This window comes from Somniosus microcephalus, chromosome 3, assembly GCF_052327205.1.
Source record: "Somniosus microcephalus isolate GS21.2 chromosome 3, FLI_Smic_1.0, whole genome shotgun sequence".
NCBI classification, from domain to species: Eukaryota; Metazoa; Chordata; class Chondrichthyes; order Squaliformes; family Somniosidae; genus Somniosus; species Somniosus microcephalus.
This window is the reverse complement of record NC_140989.1, coordinates 37,287,509-37,303,885: the sequence shown is the minus strand read 5'-3', so window position 1 is coordinate 37,303,885 and position 16,377 is coordinate 37,287,509. Positions and strand designations below refer to the sequence as shown.

Here is a 16,377-nt window from a genome sequence, read left to right as displayed (position 1 = left end):
ATTTTTATCCCTGAAGTGTGGGCTTCCCGACGGCTCCAAACCACGCCAAGTTAGCGAGGCGGACCGTCGGGCTGAAGGACTTGGAGGGTTTGAGATGTCCGGTGTTCAGGTGAGTGATGGGTGCATGAGTGCAGAGGTAAGTGTGTTTGGTGTGTGTAAAGTGTGTAAAGTGTTTAAATAAGTTTTACTTACCTTTGCAGCCTTCCTTCCTTCAGGTCTCGGGAGTCCCTCATCTCACCAGCACAGAAAGCAGAATGGCCGTGAGCTGTCAAAATCTACAGCATTCAGCTTTCTGTTCTGGAGAGATCTCTAAATCAGCCTGAGAGGAAGGAATTAACTTGGAGTACAGATTGTCAGTGTTTGACAGCTTCAAACAGCTGTCAAACGCTGATATTTCATCTGTCAAAAGCTTTTGACAGATGAAATGTCAGTCTGTGACATTGTAGGTATTCGGGTTCACCGATGTAAGTATTGGACGAATTCCTACTTAATAATCGAGTTCGACTCCAGGAGAACAATCAAAAAGGTTTTTAATGCAGGAACAGAGGAATTCAAACAGGTTGCTGAGCTCGCTACAGGAGAGCCATAAAATAGGTCTTCACCAGATGGAGACGCCACGAGGACTGAGTAGGCAGTCCCGTGGATTGCGTGATGACGTCATCGCGTTCTTCCCGCGCTTGGGTAGTCACGTGATTTGCGTGATGACATCATCGCGTTTGCCCGCGCTTGGGACGGTCACGTGATGTGCGACGTGACGTCATCGCGTTAACCCGCTTCATCGCGTTCGCCCGCGCTCCCAAAGAGGGAAAGCCCCGCACCGGCTACATCGTTACGTTAAAGGGAATTATGTACGGTAAGTAAGGGACACTCGGTGGTACCGCTACATGCGCCCCCCCAGAATTCGCTTTAATGGGCGTCAAACGGTGAGGTGGTCTGACGAGCCTGTCCGAACGACTCATGTAGTCTCGAGACGGAGACTACTGGGTGGTTGGCGGTCTGGCGGGCGGTCGTACTTGGGTTGGCGTAACGACGATGGGTGGCTGGTGGTCAAGCGGACGATCGTACCATGTGTGCCGTAACGACGATGGGTGGCTGATGGTCAGGCAGGCGGTCGTGCTGTCTCGACGTAGCGGGCAAGGTCAAAATATGTGGTCCGGTAGACGGGGTCTTGAGCGGATCCCGATGCGTGTAAGGGTGAATAAAATGTATTCAGCCCTGTGAAGGACCGTGGAAGCGTGTGACCTCTGTAGCCCATGGTTCAAAACGGGCGCCGGGGCGAAACAGCTGGCCGCGTCATAGCGACTGGCAGGTTGGGCAGACGCGGACCGTGGCTCTGTCATTGTTGTGAAAAGGTCCCCAGTCTGACGAAATCTGCAGGAACGCCGAACGGGTGATCCAGGAAGAAAAAAAAGGTGGGTCTGGGCAGGTCGGTGAACTCGCCGACAGGCGCGCGAACTCCCCGGCAGTCGGGAACGCACGGAACGGTGCGTGCCGTAGTGCTACTGTAGAGAGGGCGGCAACGCTTCTAATTGTTGTTGATTGCGGTAGGGGGAAAAACTGCCGGGAGGGCGGCAACGCTTCTAGTTGTTGGTGATTTCGGTAGGGGGAAAACTGCCGGGAGGGCGGCAACGCTTCTCCTTCGCGCCGAAAAGCGTGGTAGAAAAGACAAACCAGCAGGCTGACGGGCTGGTGCGGCGTCGGCGGGGGATGGGTCCACGTGGTTTGCGAGGGGCGAGTCCTCGTGGGTTGCGAGGGGTGAGTCATCGTGGGTTGCGAGGGGCGAATCCTCGTGGATTGCGAGGGGCGAGTCCTCGTGGGTTGCGAGGGGTGGTTTGCGAGGACTGCGTCCTCGTGGCCTCTCCGCCGGGGCGCGCTCCGATCCTGTGAGCCTGTAAACATGCTGTACCCGCGCTGTGAGGGTGTTATACTTGCTGTTCTGCCGTGGGGTTGTTGAAGAGGCTGACGCTCCGAAAGTCGGTAGAGCTGTCGAAAACGGAGACCATATCCAGATACGTGGTCTGCGCCATATCGATGTTGCACAAGGCGAACGGGGCTTCTACCAGGATAAAGCACAAGGACGGTCGTTGCTCCCAGTGTTGCGGTAGCTGAGCGAAACGGCTTTAGCTTCCTTGCATGCTTCTTTTGTGAAAGACGTTCATGAAAAATCGGGGTCCGGCTGCGCTGCTTTCGTGAAAAACGTTCACGAAAAACGGGGTCACCAATGTAAGTATTGATGAGCTCCCGTCCTCACGTCGTTGGTCACCAATTGTAAGAATTGGTGTTCGCCGGTTGTTGTGCGTCGGTTGTTGTTTGTCGTGCTCTTCTTCTATGAAAAACGTTCACAGAGACGGGGTCACCAATTGTAGGTATTTGGGTTCACCGATGTAGGTATTGGACGAATTCCTACTTAATAATCGAGTTCGACTCCAGGAGAACAATCAAAAAGGTTTTTAATGCAGGAACAGAGGAATTCAAACAGGTTGCTGAGCTCACTACAGGAGAGCCATAAAATAGGTCTTCACCAGACGGAGACGCCACGAGGACTGAGTAGGCAGTCCTGTGGATTGCTTGATGACGTCATCGCGTTCTTCCCGCGCTTGGGTAGTCACGTGATTTGCGTGATGACGTCATCGCGTTTGCCCGCGCTTGGGACGGTCACGTGATGTGCGACGTGACGTCATCGCGTTAACCCGCGTCATCGCGTTCGCCCGCGCTCCCAAAGGAGGAAAGCCCCGCACTGGCTACATCGTTACGTTAAAGGGAATTATGTACGGTAAATAAGGGACACTCAGTGGTACCGCTACAACATCACCTGTTGCTGGGTGGCCCTTAATTGGCCTGCTCAGCTCACTGGACGGGCTCAACAAGGTCAATCAAGTGAAAATCGAGTGGGTTGGCCACAACTCGATGGAGGCGGGACTATAACCCCAAAAGTTGTAGTCCCGCCTCCTACACGCCTCCATTGATAAAATCCAGCCCAGTGAGTCTCAGGCAATTTGTGTGTGAGAGTCTCGGAGAGTCTGTCCATGAACCCCCTACTGACCATCCAGTGACTGCCTTCTCACCATCCAGTGACCCCCTGCTCACCATCCAGTGACCCCCCCTGCGCACCATCCAGTGACGCCCCCTGCTCACCATCCAGTGAGCCCCCTGCTCACCATCCAGTGACCCCCTGCTCACCATCCAGTGACCCCCTGCTCACCATCCAGTGACCCCCTGCTCACCATCCAGTGACCCCCTGCTCACCATCCAGTGACCCCCTGCTCACCATCCAGTGACCCCCTGCTCACCATCCAGTGACCCCCTGCTCACCATCCAGTGACCCCCTGCTCACCATCCAGTGACCCCCTGCTCACCATCCAGTGACCCCCTGCTCACCATCCAGTGACCCCCTGCTCACCATCCAGTGACCCCCTGCTCACCATCCAGTGACCCCCTGCTCACCATCCAGTGACCCCCTGCTCACCATCCAGTGACCCCCTGCTCACCATCCAGTGACCCCCCCTGCTCACCATCCAGTGACCCCCTGCTCACCATCCAGTGACCCCCTGCTCACCATCCAGTGACCCCCTGCTCACCATCCAGTGACCCCCCTGCTCACCATCAAGTGACCCCCCTGCTCACCATCAAGTGACCCCCCTGCTCACCATCAAGTGACCCCCCCTGCTCACCATCCAGTGACCCCCCCTGCTCACCATCCAGTGACCCCCCCTGCTCACCATCCAGTGACCCACCCCCCGCTCACCATCCAGTGGAGCGTCAGTGTCTGTGGAACCCGTACCCCGGGGAGAGTCGCTGTCTGTGGAACCCGTACCCCGGGGAGAGTCAGTGTCTGTGGAACCCGCACCCCAGTGAGAGTCACTGTCCGTGGAATCCGTACCCCGGGGAGAGTCAGTGTCCGTGGAACCCGTACCCCGGGGAGAGTCAGTGTCCGTGGAACCCGTACCCCGGGGAGAGTCAGTGTCCGTGGAACCCGTACCCCGGGGAGAGTCAGTGTCCGTGGAACCCGTACCCCGGGGAGAGTCAGTGTCCGTGGAACCCCTAGCCCGGGGAGAGTCAGTGTCCGTGGAACCCATACCCCGGGGAGAGTCAGTGTCCGTGGAACCCCTAGCCCGGGGAGAGTCAGTGTCTGTGGAACCCGTACCCCGGGGAGAATCAGTGTCTGTGGAACCCGTACCCCGGGGAGAGCCACTGTCTGTGGAACCCGTACCCCGGGGAGAGCCACTGTCTGTGGAACCCGTACCCCGGGGAGAGTCAGTGTCTGTGGAACCCGTACCCCAGTCAGTGTCTGTGGAACCCGTACCCCGGGGAGAGTCACTGTCTGTGGAACCCGTACCCCGGGGAGAATCAGTGTCTGTGGAACCCGTACCCCGGGGAGAGTCACTGTCTGTGGAACCCGTACCCCGGGGAGAGTCACTGTCTGTGGAACCCATACCCCGGGGAGAGTCAGTGTCTGTGGAACCCGTACCCCAGTCAGAGTCAGTGTCTGTGGAACCCGTACCCCGGGGAGAGTCACTGTCTGTGGAACCCGTACCCCGGGGAGAATCAGTGTCTGTGGAACCCGTACCCTGGGGAGAGTCAGTGTCTGTGGAACCCATACCCCGGGGAGAGTCAGTGTCTGTGGAACCCCTAGCCCGGGGAGAGTCACTGTCTGTGGAACCCGTACCCCGGGGAGAGTCACTGTCTGTGGAACCCGTACCCCGGGGAGAGTCAGTGTCTGTGGAACCCGTACCCCAGTCAGAGTCAGTGTCTGTGGAACCCGTACCCCGGGGAGAGTCACTGTCTGTGGAACCCGTACCCCGGGGAGAGTCAGTGTCTGTGGAACCCGTACCCCAGTCAGAGTCAGTGTCTGTGGAACCCGTACCCCGGGGAGAGTCACTGTCTGTGGAACCCGTACCCCGGGGAGAATCAGTGTCTGTGGAACCCGTACCCCGGGGAGAGTCACTGTCTGTGGAACCATACCCCAGGGAGAGTCCGTGTCCGTGGAACCCGTACCCCAGTGAGAGTCAGTGTGTGTGGAACCCGTACCCCAGTGAGAGTCAGTGTCTGTGGAACCCGTACCATGGGGAGAGTCAGTGTCTGTGGAACCCATACCCTGGGGAGAGTCAGTGTCTGTGGAACCCGTACCCCGGGGAGAGTCAGTGTCTGTGGAACCGTACCCCGGGGAGAGTCACTGTCTGTGGAACCCGTACCCCGGGGAGAGTCACTGTCTGTGGAACCCGTACCCCGGGGAGAGTCAGTGTCTGTGGAACCCGTACCCCGGGGAGAGTCAGTGTCTGTGGAACCCGAACCCCAGTGAGAGTCAGTGTCTGTGGAACCCGTACCCCGGGGAGAGTCACATTCTGTGGAACCCGTACCCCGGGGAGAGTCAGTGTCTGTGGAACCCGTACCCCAGTGAGAGTCAGTGTCCGTGGAACCCGTACCCCAGTCAGAGTCAGTGTCCGTGGAACCCGTACCCCGGGGAGAGTCATTGTCTGTGGAACCCGTACCCCAGGGAGAGTCAGTGTCTGTGGAACCTATACCCCGGGGAGCATCCGTGTCCGTGGAATCCGTACCCTAGGGAGTGTCAGATTGCCTGGACTGAATCATGTTTAAGGGTAAGTTGAACAAATCAAGCTTTTGAAATAATTTTAAAAGCAAAGAATGAAGATTCCTCTGTTCTGTATTTCCAAATAACTTTGTCCAACAAGCAAATTGTAGAAAACATTGAAATTCTGCCATCACTCGTAATGAAAATGCTGTTAAAACTACCGGGAGCCCGCTGGTCGTAAGTATCCTATATGCATGAAGTAAATGCGGGCAGTCGTAACCAGGTCCTAATGGCCACGGGCTCACAGCACAAAACTCCCCCAAGTTAAGTGGGGTGTAATTTAATCCACTCCAATGGGGCAGGGGATGTTACTGCCCTATTCCCGCTGGCCACCATCTTAACTGCTCACTGTAGTTGGGTGGCTGAGGTGCCCACCATAAGCAGACGGGAGCCTCATAGGTTTATGCTCAGCGGGCTCCCATTACATCAGCGGGACCCTCCCCGTGGATTTTAACTCGGGGCCTGAGCGGGGAAACGGCTGCGACTTTCCCACAGGGCTGGGGCGGATCAGCAGCTGTTGGGAGGTCAACGAGGTCGTCCCAGGCAAGTCGAGATCTTTCCTTTGTGGGGCCAGGGTGAGCTGGGATGTTCTTCCGGGCCCCACAAGGAAAGCTGCGGTCTCCCTGGCTGCCCCCCACCTTCCCTCTTGCGAAACCCTCCCGAAGCTTCCCCCCAGCTTGCCGGTGAGCCTTCCTTTGCCGTCAGCTGACGGCCCGTGGCCTTCCAAACTTCCGCTCCCGCCCAGCTGCCCCTTTCTCCCGTCTCGAACAGGCAGCTGACCGGCCGCGTGTAGGCGAGGCCCAAAAGTTAAAATCCCCCCCACTGTCTGAAATCAGAGCCTGCGAGGTATGCTTTACACTCCCTCCCCGCCCCCCGAAACTGGCTGTAGTTTAAAATTGACCCCATGAACTGATTGATATTAAATTGGCACCCTCACTCTGAGAAGGTACGGGATGGAAATTAAAAATGCCATGATAGTGTGGGGATGGGGGGATTGCAGTTGTCAGGTTGGGGCTGAGGGACATATTTCAGTGCAGAGTCGAGGGAGCTTTAAACCCCCATCTTATGCCATGCCGATGTCAGAGAGCTTGACACTGGGTGCCTGAAATGCAAAGTGCTCCATTTCCCGGCACTAACATTCCTCACCTAGATGAGCGTATATATAATTCACATGAAAAGAAATTTTCAAAGCCTTTGGGTTCTACTGGCCAAAGCTGAGAAGAGCACTGCAGGCTTGCTGGCTTGTACTTCGATGCTCAGTTATCGGAAGGGTGACAATTACTGCTGGATGGAACAAGGGCCATCTTCCATCCAGAAATATTATTGTAGAGATTAGCGGTAATGCTGGGCTTCCCCTGCAACATCACCCTTGAGATGCCAAACATTAACAATGAGGATTGCTCCTCCACCCCTACAGCTCTGCTCTGTTACCATGATCACAGTGAAAAACCTGAGGAAATGACCTGTCCCAAAACTGGCAGAACCCCACAAACTTCACTTGCTTGTCTAAAGCTTGCTTTTATACCGGTGATTTTTAGATTAGAATCTGGGAGCCTGGGATCCATGAGCCGGTTCCTGGCACTTGCGCTCCTAAATCTGGCTGCCTTATCCCTTCAGCAGAATCATGGACCTCGGGGAACAACATTTAGCAATGTAAACATTGGGAGCTGGCTCACGGACAGCGGCCTCCTGGCACCCGACCTAAACAAACGCCAGCATAAAAGCGGCTTAAATTGGCTTAATTAAGAGTTCAAAATCTGTCCTGGCTTCAATGTCAGGTGTGGTTTTTGTGGCCGTGCCAATCCAGGTACCTGCCAGTGTAAACTGGCACCAGTTTCCGTGGCAGAATTCACCACACTACCCACTTCATTCCTTCCCTTCTTCCTCCAGCCCCACCCCTTCTCTCCCCACCGTAACTGGCTGCTGCTTCCATCCACTGCACACTGCATCTCTTTCAGTTACATTGATAAAATGTTCTTTACGTAGCGGTGGAACAGGCCGGCAGTACAGCGAAGTTCCACTCAGTCCACTCTTGTAGGTTTGTTTAGTGAGCCTGTGCCTCTGCATAAGCAAGCCGTCTGTTCTCAACGTCCGATTACTCTGAGCTCTTCTATGCTAACATAGGAACAGGAGAAGGCCATTCGGGCCCTCGAGCCTGTTCCACCATTCAATGGGGTCATGGCTGATCTGTATCTTAACTCCGTCCACCTGCCTTGGTTCCATATCCCTTTATACCCTTGGCTAGCAAAAATCTATCTCAGATTGAGCTCGCATCTACAGCTTTTTGTGGGAAAGATTTCTACTACCCTTTACGTGAAGAAGTGTTTCCTAACTTCTCTCCTGAATGGCCTGGCTCTAATTTTAAGGTTATGTCCCCTTGTCCTAGATTAAAGGGTACAATTCTAAAGGGGGTGCATGAACAGAGAGACCTGGGGGTATATGTGCACAAATCGTTGAAGGTGGCAGGGCAGGTTGAGAAAGCGGTTTGAAAAGCAGTCGGCATCCTGGGCTTCATAAATAGAGGCATAGAGTACAAAAGCAAGGAAGTTATGATGAACCTTAATAAAACACTGGACCGGCCTCAACTGGAGTACTGTGTCCAATTCTGGGCACCGCGCTTTAGGAAGGATGTGAAGGCCTCAGAGAGGGTGCAGAAAAGATTTATAAGAATGGTTCCAGGGATGAGGGACTTCAGTTACGTGGAGAGACTGGAGAAGCTGGGGTTGTTCTCCTTAGAGCAGAGAAGGTTGAGGGGAGATTTGATAGAGGTGTTCAAAATCATGAGGGGTCTAGACAGAGTAGATAGAAAGAAACTGTTCCCATTGGTGGAAGGGTCGAGAACCAGAGGACACAGATTTAAGGTGGTTGGCAGAAAAACCAAAGGCGACATGAGGAAAAACCTTTTTACGTAGCGAGTGGTTAGGATCTGAAATTCACTGCCTGAGAGGGTGGTGGAGGCAGATTCAATTTGTGGCTTTCAAAAGGGAATTGGATAAATACCTGATGGAAAAAATTTGCAGGGCTACGGGGAAAGGGCGGGGGGCAGTGGGACTAGCTGAACTGCTCTTGCAGAGAGACGGCATGGGCTCGACGGGCCGAATGGCCTCCTACAGTGCTGTAACCATTCTATGACTCCCCCACCAGCAGAAAAAGTTTCTCTCTACCCTATCGATTCTTTTCAAAATCCTAAAAACCTCAGTCAAATTACCCCTTAACCGTCGACATTTCAGGGAATACAAGCCTAGTTTATGTAATGTTTTGAGCCGAAAGAACTCATTTGTTGTCCTCAAAGAGCCACCCTGCTAAGGAAAGCTTAATCCTTTTTTTGCTACACTGGGTTAGGTGAATAGCAGTGAGATCAGCATTTGAGAGAATTCAGGTAACTAGCCTGCATTAAATTTCAGTAGTTAAAGGGGAATATATTCCATTGAATTGCCCCAATTTTGAAATTTAATGGAACAGATATTCGGGCGGGGTGTAAAGCGGGCTGCTGACTCTTTGTCGCCCGTTTTGGCGAATTTCACCCTCACTGTGTATAAAATACCACCTTGCGTGACATCTTCAGTGGGCGGAGCACTCTCCATTCATGGTGTCACTGAAGCAGCACTTTATGATATCACAGAAGGAGGAGTTCTACGGGAAACTTCCAATCCCAGACCAGCGCAATAACAAGGAGCCAAGAGCAAAGGCCACCAGTTAGTGCACAGATAGAGATTATAGAGCAGCTCAGTGCAGTCCAGGGGCCATTTCCCTATCTGCCGCTCACGGGGATCACATCTCAGGAGATCAGACCTCTGTGTGCCCACTATTTCCCGAGATGCGCTCCTTGCGAGCATAGCTTCCCCCCCCTCCTCCCCCTGGGAGCACCAGATCGCACAATCGCCATTTTTATTTCCTCTTCGATGGGCCCCGGACAGGACTGCAGATTTGTTACAGCTGCATCTGAAATACATTAATAATTCCTTAGGAAGTGGTCAAATTGGGCCAATTTGGATTAATGTAGAAAAGATGTGAAGCTGGGCCCAGGATCAAATTTGCCTGTACTTTTATAAGTCTGTGGTGGCCTGCGCATACAGAAAATGTCTGTACCATTTTTAGCGTTAAAAGAAACCATTCCCTCTATCATGGGAGCTGAGATCATTGGGTAAAACCAGAGGGAAAAAATGTTAGGTTCAAGTTTTAAAAAAACAAAGTGGTGAAATCGCTCCTTTTGATCACTTTAGTTGGCTGGCGTACAGTCACACTGACTGGTTTTTACTAAAACTATCACAGAAGGAATTTCAGCCCCATGATCTTTATGTATGGCGGTGGTCATTTAGCATCCAAGCAGTGGTCAGCGGGAGTGAGTGGGGTTTTCCTCGATGGTTGGTTACTCATCCAATCTATAATCGGAACAGGCTGGGGATGGCGAGGTGCTTACGGGATTCTGATCAACCTCAGGCATTCTACATGCGCTGTGCATCTTTCTATCCAAGCAGGCTGAGTTCTTCTCGCGTTCGAGAGCTTAGAATATTTTAACCTTTTTGCGATTAATCGCTTTTGTTTTTTAAGCCGTGGTGAGGTTAGAGTATATTGGACTATACATCTATCTGTACATGTTCTTTTTCCTCATCGCTGGCAGGTATGCAGTTCCCCAGTGGCTCTTGCCCAGGTGGTGTTTTTGAATTTGAAAGACTTCATTTAAAGCCCTGAGCCGTGTTCATTGGGATTGCTGTCCTTTTATTTAGTTTCGTCTCTCTTTCCCTTTTAACTCGTTGAAAGATTTGGAGAGGTATATTTTTAATTTGCTGAGAACTGTTATTAAGTTCCCTCCCCGCAGGGCAGCTTAATTCATATTGCCTCCCTGTTAAGTTTATAAATCGTATGACATTATAAAGGAAAAGACTAACGGCTAGATTTATGTGGTATCTTTAGCATAGCAAACCAACCCAAAACTAGAATTTGGAACAAATTGAATGACTATTTGGTATTATTAAGTAAATGCCAACTGCAGTAAAGTACCTTTCTTTGTCCACATATGAGACGGGGCTATCTGGTGAAATTCAGATCTGTTCTTGGTACAGGTAGACTACCCTTTATCCAGACTTCCGAAAACCAAAACCCTCTAAAAACCGAAGGTTTTTTCGTTCAGCGTAAGTCGTGCGTACGACTTAAGCTGAATGAAAAAACCTTCGGTTTTTAGAGGGTTCCGGTTGCGGAAGTTCGGATAAAGGGTAAGTCGTGCGCACGACCCCCCGCCGACCCCCCCGCCAGCCCCGACAACCGCCGACCCCCCCGCGGACCCCGACAACCGCCGACCCCGCCAGCCCCGACAACCGCCGACCCCCCCGCGGACCCTGCCAGCCCCGACAACCGCCGACCCCGCCAGCCCCGACAACCGCCGACCCCGCCAGCCGCCGACCCCCCCGCCAGCCCCGACAACCGCCGACCCCGCCAGCCCCGACAACCGCCGACCCCCCGCCAGCCCCGACAACCGCCGACCCCGCCAGCCGCCGACCCCCCCGCCGGCCCCGACAACCGCCGACCCTGCCAGCCCCGACAACCGCCGACCCCCCCGCGGACCCCGCCAGCCCCGACAACCGCCGACCCCCCCGCGGACCCCGCCAGCCCCGACAACCGCCGACCCCCCCGCGGACCCCGACTGACTTACGCTGAGCATCAGCGTAAGTCGTGCGCACGACCCCCCGCCGACCCCCCCGCGGACCCCCGCCGACCCACCTTCCGAAATCCGAAATTCTCCTTTATCCGAAACTCGGCTGGTCCCGAGGTTTTCGGATAAAGGATAGTCTACCTGTAGTTCAATTCATATTTTTTATATTTGTGCGACTAAACATTGCAGCAACAATGCTTAACACCACAAAGCAGTGGAATGCATGTTTGAGCTCTCGAATAGCTCCGATATATCGGCCATCCCGTGAAGGAAAAGAAAAGAAAGACTTGCATTTATATAGCACCTTTCACAATCGCAGGACACCCCAAGTGCTTCATCGCCAATTAAGTACTTTTGAAGTGTAGTTACTGTTGTAATGTAGGAAACGTGGCAGTCAATCTGCGCACAGCGAGCTCCCACAAACAGCAGTAAAATAAATGACCAGATCATCTGTTTTAGGTGATGGTTGAGGGATAAATGTTGGCCCGGATGCCGGGAGAGCTTCCTCTACTCTTCTTTGAAAAGTGGCCGTGGGTTCTTTCACAGCCACCTGAGAAGGCAGATGGGGCCTCGGTTGAACATCTCATCTGAAAGGACCACCTCCGACAGTGCGGCGGGAAGCCCCTCAGAACTGCACCGAAGCGCCAGCCTAGATGATGTGCTCAAGTCTCTGGAGTGAGAGCAGGCGCAGCGGAGTTCTCCCGGTGTCCTGGCCAATATCTATCTCTCAACCAACACCTAAAGATTATTCATTTGTTTTTTTTTCCTCTTGGCCTTGCTCGACTTTGTACTCTGGAGACTCCAGCTGCAGAGTACAGTGTTCGCGCTGCAAGGTTACTTAGCCCTGGGGTTCCCGTACAGCTCACACTTGTGATTAGCCCACAGAGTGAGTCACCAGTCTCCGCTGCCTTGAGACCTGCAGGTTGGGGGTCAGAAGCCAGCAGATGTTTCTGAGTTGCACGGTCCAGTCTGGAGATCAGTTTGATCCGTCTTTGACCCTGTTTACATACCATTTTCAGTCTCAGTGAGAAGCTGGAACCACTTCACAGCAAAACGAAAGATGATGTGTGAATTCATCACTGAAAGCAATCATTCACATCAGTTGGAGTTAAAGTACCAGTACAACATGACACCGTTTCACTGCTGAAATAAACCAGATCTTCTTGTGCGACTTGCGTGTTTTATGTTTAAGATTGTTCATTCTCCTATACTTATTTTACTACCCATATTTGCAAAACAGTCTTGTTGATCAGCGATTTTTACATTGTTTCCTGTTCCCCCTTTATTTGGTCTTCTCGATGCCGCATCATTCTGTGGGTGAGAGGGCAGACAGGCTATCAGTGCTGCTCTATGACTAAGTGCAAGCAGGCGAGAGAGACTGCCCTGCAGTGAAACGTCTCGGATTTTCCCCAGCCGCCCTCCTTTCATCGGAATGCCTGGCTTGACCTTTGCACCTCCCCGTAGTTGCACAGTTCAGACCATCGACTCACGGTGTGGGAAATCACAAATGTGGGGCAGTCGGTTTGAACCCCAGTGTGCTGTGTAACTTTGCTCTTTTACAACTAGCCTTGCCTGTCGAATTATTAGTAAATAGTTTAATCGCAGGCCGTGTTGCATCGAGTAAGTTCGAGTAGACAGTGCCCTGAAGTGCATCTTTAACCGAAACAGAGCACTGGCAGTAAATTGGAACATAATTGTAGGTCAGAACCATTGTGGAGCAACCTTGAGTTGGAGCTTTTTGGACTTGTTTTAGGTTTGACCTGGGCAACACATGCTGGTCCCCCTCGAGCAAATGGCAGGCACTATTGACAGAACACTAAATAAGAGCAAGTACAGTTTTCTAAGTTTGTACTGACGGAGCTCACATTTGGCGCATCTGTGCTAAATTTTCTTCATGCATTCATTACGCATTGCCATTGTTTGCTTATTAACCATCCAAGTGACTGCCTGGTTGCAGTAAAGATGTTGCCAGGCACTTTGCCGGCAGCAACCCCTGCAGTGGGAATGATGGCAGATGGCACAACTTAAATGGCTTGCTTTTAAGTGGAGCCACCAGCAGAACACGGCACCATTAGAAGCCTCAACCATGTGGATAGCTGGTCTTTGTTACTGACACGAGAAGCTACTTCTCATGAACGTTACGGCATCGTGTTGAATAGTGTGTATTGGTAGAGTGCAGTAGGATCACTGTAAAACGCATGGGTGTACTATACGTAAACTTACTCTTAACTGGTATGTAGTACCTCAGAAAGAGAAATCCTAAATCTAGTGTAAAAGGGGCTTGCTTGTACCTAACTCTATTTCTGGGAGGCTTCTTGAAGACTGTATTGTGTGTATATTACTGTTGCATATTAACAGAGCTGCATTATTTATTCATTTCATAAAACCCTCATCCCTCCCGCAGGCACGTTTTAATAAAAGGAAACCTATGAAATTAAATTTTCAATTGAGGTAAATTATTCATTAAATATCAATCAATCCTGCCCTGTGCCAATTCAATTTCCTCTGTCTGTAGGTCCACGGCTCCCGCAGCCCACCACGTTCATACGAAGCAGTCTTGGTGGTTATCAAGCGCACTATTCCACTATATAGAAATATTTACAGCAACCTCAGTCCACCACATTCATTGTGGTTACCAAGGTTAAATAGAAATATCTACAGTGCCTTTAAACTTCGGAATTTAATTCCCATTCTGGTCTGGATTTTGAACCCTGCGCCTGAAAGTCAACCTTACCAACCGATTGTAGAATTCAGCTCCTTATGATCAGTTTACCCTGAGTAAATCCTGTCTTTCACAGTAAGATTTCTAACCATGTTTCTTTTTTCTATGGGACGAGCCTGACCATTGTAACATCTTATTTGCAGATGTTGATGAATGCACAAACGGCACAGTGTGTGGCAGTCATGGTTTCTGTGAAAACACAGCTGGGTCCTTCCGCTGTCTCTGTGACCAGGGCTTTCAGGATCTGCTGGACGGGCAAGGGTGTATGGGTGAGTTTCCGCTCTTTTCCAAGTGCCGCCTCGCTGCCCGAAGGATGAACCGCAGCCCTTGTTCAAACAACCTTGCAGCAGGAGCAAAACACGTTCCAGAAATAACAGTGAGGTCTAGCAGCTAACGAATGGGCGGATAGAGTGGTTAAGTGCGGTCATGAGACTGGAGCACAGGGAACAGCGTCGCAGTCAGAGAGAAGGCACTAGGTTGCACATGGCTCACAGGCATTTTAACCCATAGCACTCCCGTGCATCTGAGCTGGTAGAGAGCTTGTCCATGTAATACTCGGCTCCTTTCAGACATGGCCGCAACTAACCCTGCAAATCCTAGAACTAGAAGTTAACTTTCACCAATGTAAGTACTCAAATATCTTAAAATATTTAAGAAAATAAAGCACTTCATGCTACACACAACACCATAAATAGCTGACAACAGGAGCTAACAGTTCGGAGGGAAACAGTTGGAGCCATATTCGGTCAGTTCTATATTGCACTGCTACTAAAAAATAAATCCATTAGAAATCTACAGTAATCTGCATTTACATAGAATTTACAGCACTGAAAGAGGCAGTTCAGTCCACTGGTCCATGCCGGTGTTTCTGCTCCACACAAGCCTTCACCCAACCCTCTTCACCTCACCCTATCAGCATAGCCTTCTATTCCTTTCTCCCTCATGTGTTTATCTAGCTTCCCCTTAAATGCCTGGGTTATCCTTCTGGGCGGAATCTTGCCTCAACTTTGGCAGAGCGGGACTGCTGCCTGCCCCATGCTCTGTTGTTGGCCTTGTCCAATTTCGCTGGAGTCAGCCTTATTTGGTGGGATTTTTACTGTCCTTGGGGTGTTGGCAGGGGGCGGAGGGTGGGGGTGCTGGGGGTGGGGCGGCCTTGGTTGCCCACACCAGTGGAGCATGGCTGGCTTCTACCAGGGCTGCTGAAGAGAAAGATATTTTTTTAAATTCAGACCTCCTGGGCAGAGGGAGTGCAGTCGACACCCCTCCGCCTGCCGCAGCGGTACTGGATTCCAGCAATCCGCTGGTGTTCCTCATGTCCAGAATTGCTACGGCATTAATGAAGGGAAATGCAACATTTTCCTCATTAGAGTTCGCTTGCCCATATTTGAGAAATATAAAAAGAAAAGAAAACTTAGCGCCTTTCAGCACATGATGCAATCTGATACATTTTTTGTGATCACAGAAGAATCATTTAAAACAAATGTATCACACAGCTGTTGGGTTCACACCGACTGTGTAAGGATTAGTGAGACTTTGGCCTTGTAAAGGGACACATGCAGCAGCCTCTGCCATGTTGTTGACTGCCAGCACCACTTTAACAAGACCCATGCTTCTCAGTTGAGCACTTTAGGGGCCATAAGTATAAGATAGTCACGAATAAATCCAATTCAGGAGAAACTTCTTTACCCAGAGAGTGCTTAGAATGTGGAACTTGCTACCACAGGGAATGGTTGAGGTGAATAGTATAGATGCCTTTACGGAGAAGCTAGATGAGTACATGAGGAAGAAAGGAATAGAAGGATATGCAGTCAGGGTTAGATGAAGTAAGGTGGGAGGAGGCTCGTGTGGTGCATATAAACACTGGCATCGACCAGTTGGGCCGAATGGCCTGTTTCTGTGCTGTAAATTCTATGTAATTCTATGCGTCCCTAACTTAGACATATACGTTTTAAAAATCCCCTTAATAATGTTTTTATTCATTATTTTTCCTTAAACCCTCATTTTCTACCCAAGAGAGTGACTTAGCAATCTGGTCCCAGGTTGTTGCTAATGCTGCCAAATAGAAGGTGCACAGAAATAGTTCAACGGGCCCATGGTAACGAACGCGTCTTTTAGTTCTCATCTCCCTGAGCGCAGCCCTGACCGAGGCCAGAAGCCTGGTCTGTGGGCAATCACAAAACACCATTGCCATGGTCTGTTCTAACATTTTAAACCCAATCAATTTTTTCCCCCTACTTTTTCAGTCCTCCCTTCAACATCTCCTGAAGCTGTTTACTCCGTCTGGTGGTACAGTGCCACAGGTTCAGCTGTCTGGCCCGAATGCCCACTCTTTGTGTATGCGTCTTTGCAGTGAGTGTGGAGGCGCCTGTCCTGTCCTGTCCTCTCCCGACGCCCACACGCCCAACAGAGAGCACT

At 51.5% G+C, this 16,377-nt stretch overlaps 1 protein-coding gene across 1 annotated transcript in view; it reads left to right on the top strand.

Annotated features, from left to right (window-relative positions):
- ltbp1 (latent transforming growth factor beta binding protein 1) overlaps positions 1 to 16,377 on the top strand; it is a 580,062-nt gene that overhangs the window by 472,735 nt on the left and 90,950 nt on the right. The window contains 1 exon segment of the mRNA XM_085980097.1: positions 14,106 to 14,231. Within this exon segment, the coding sequence (XP_085836223.1) occupies positions 14,106 to 14,231 (126 nt within the window).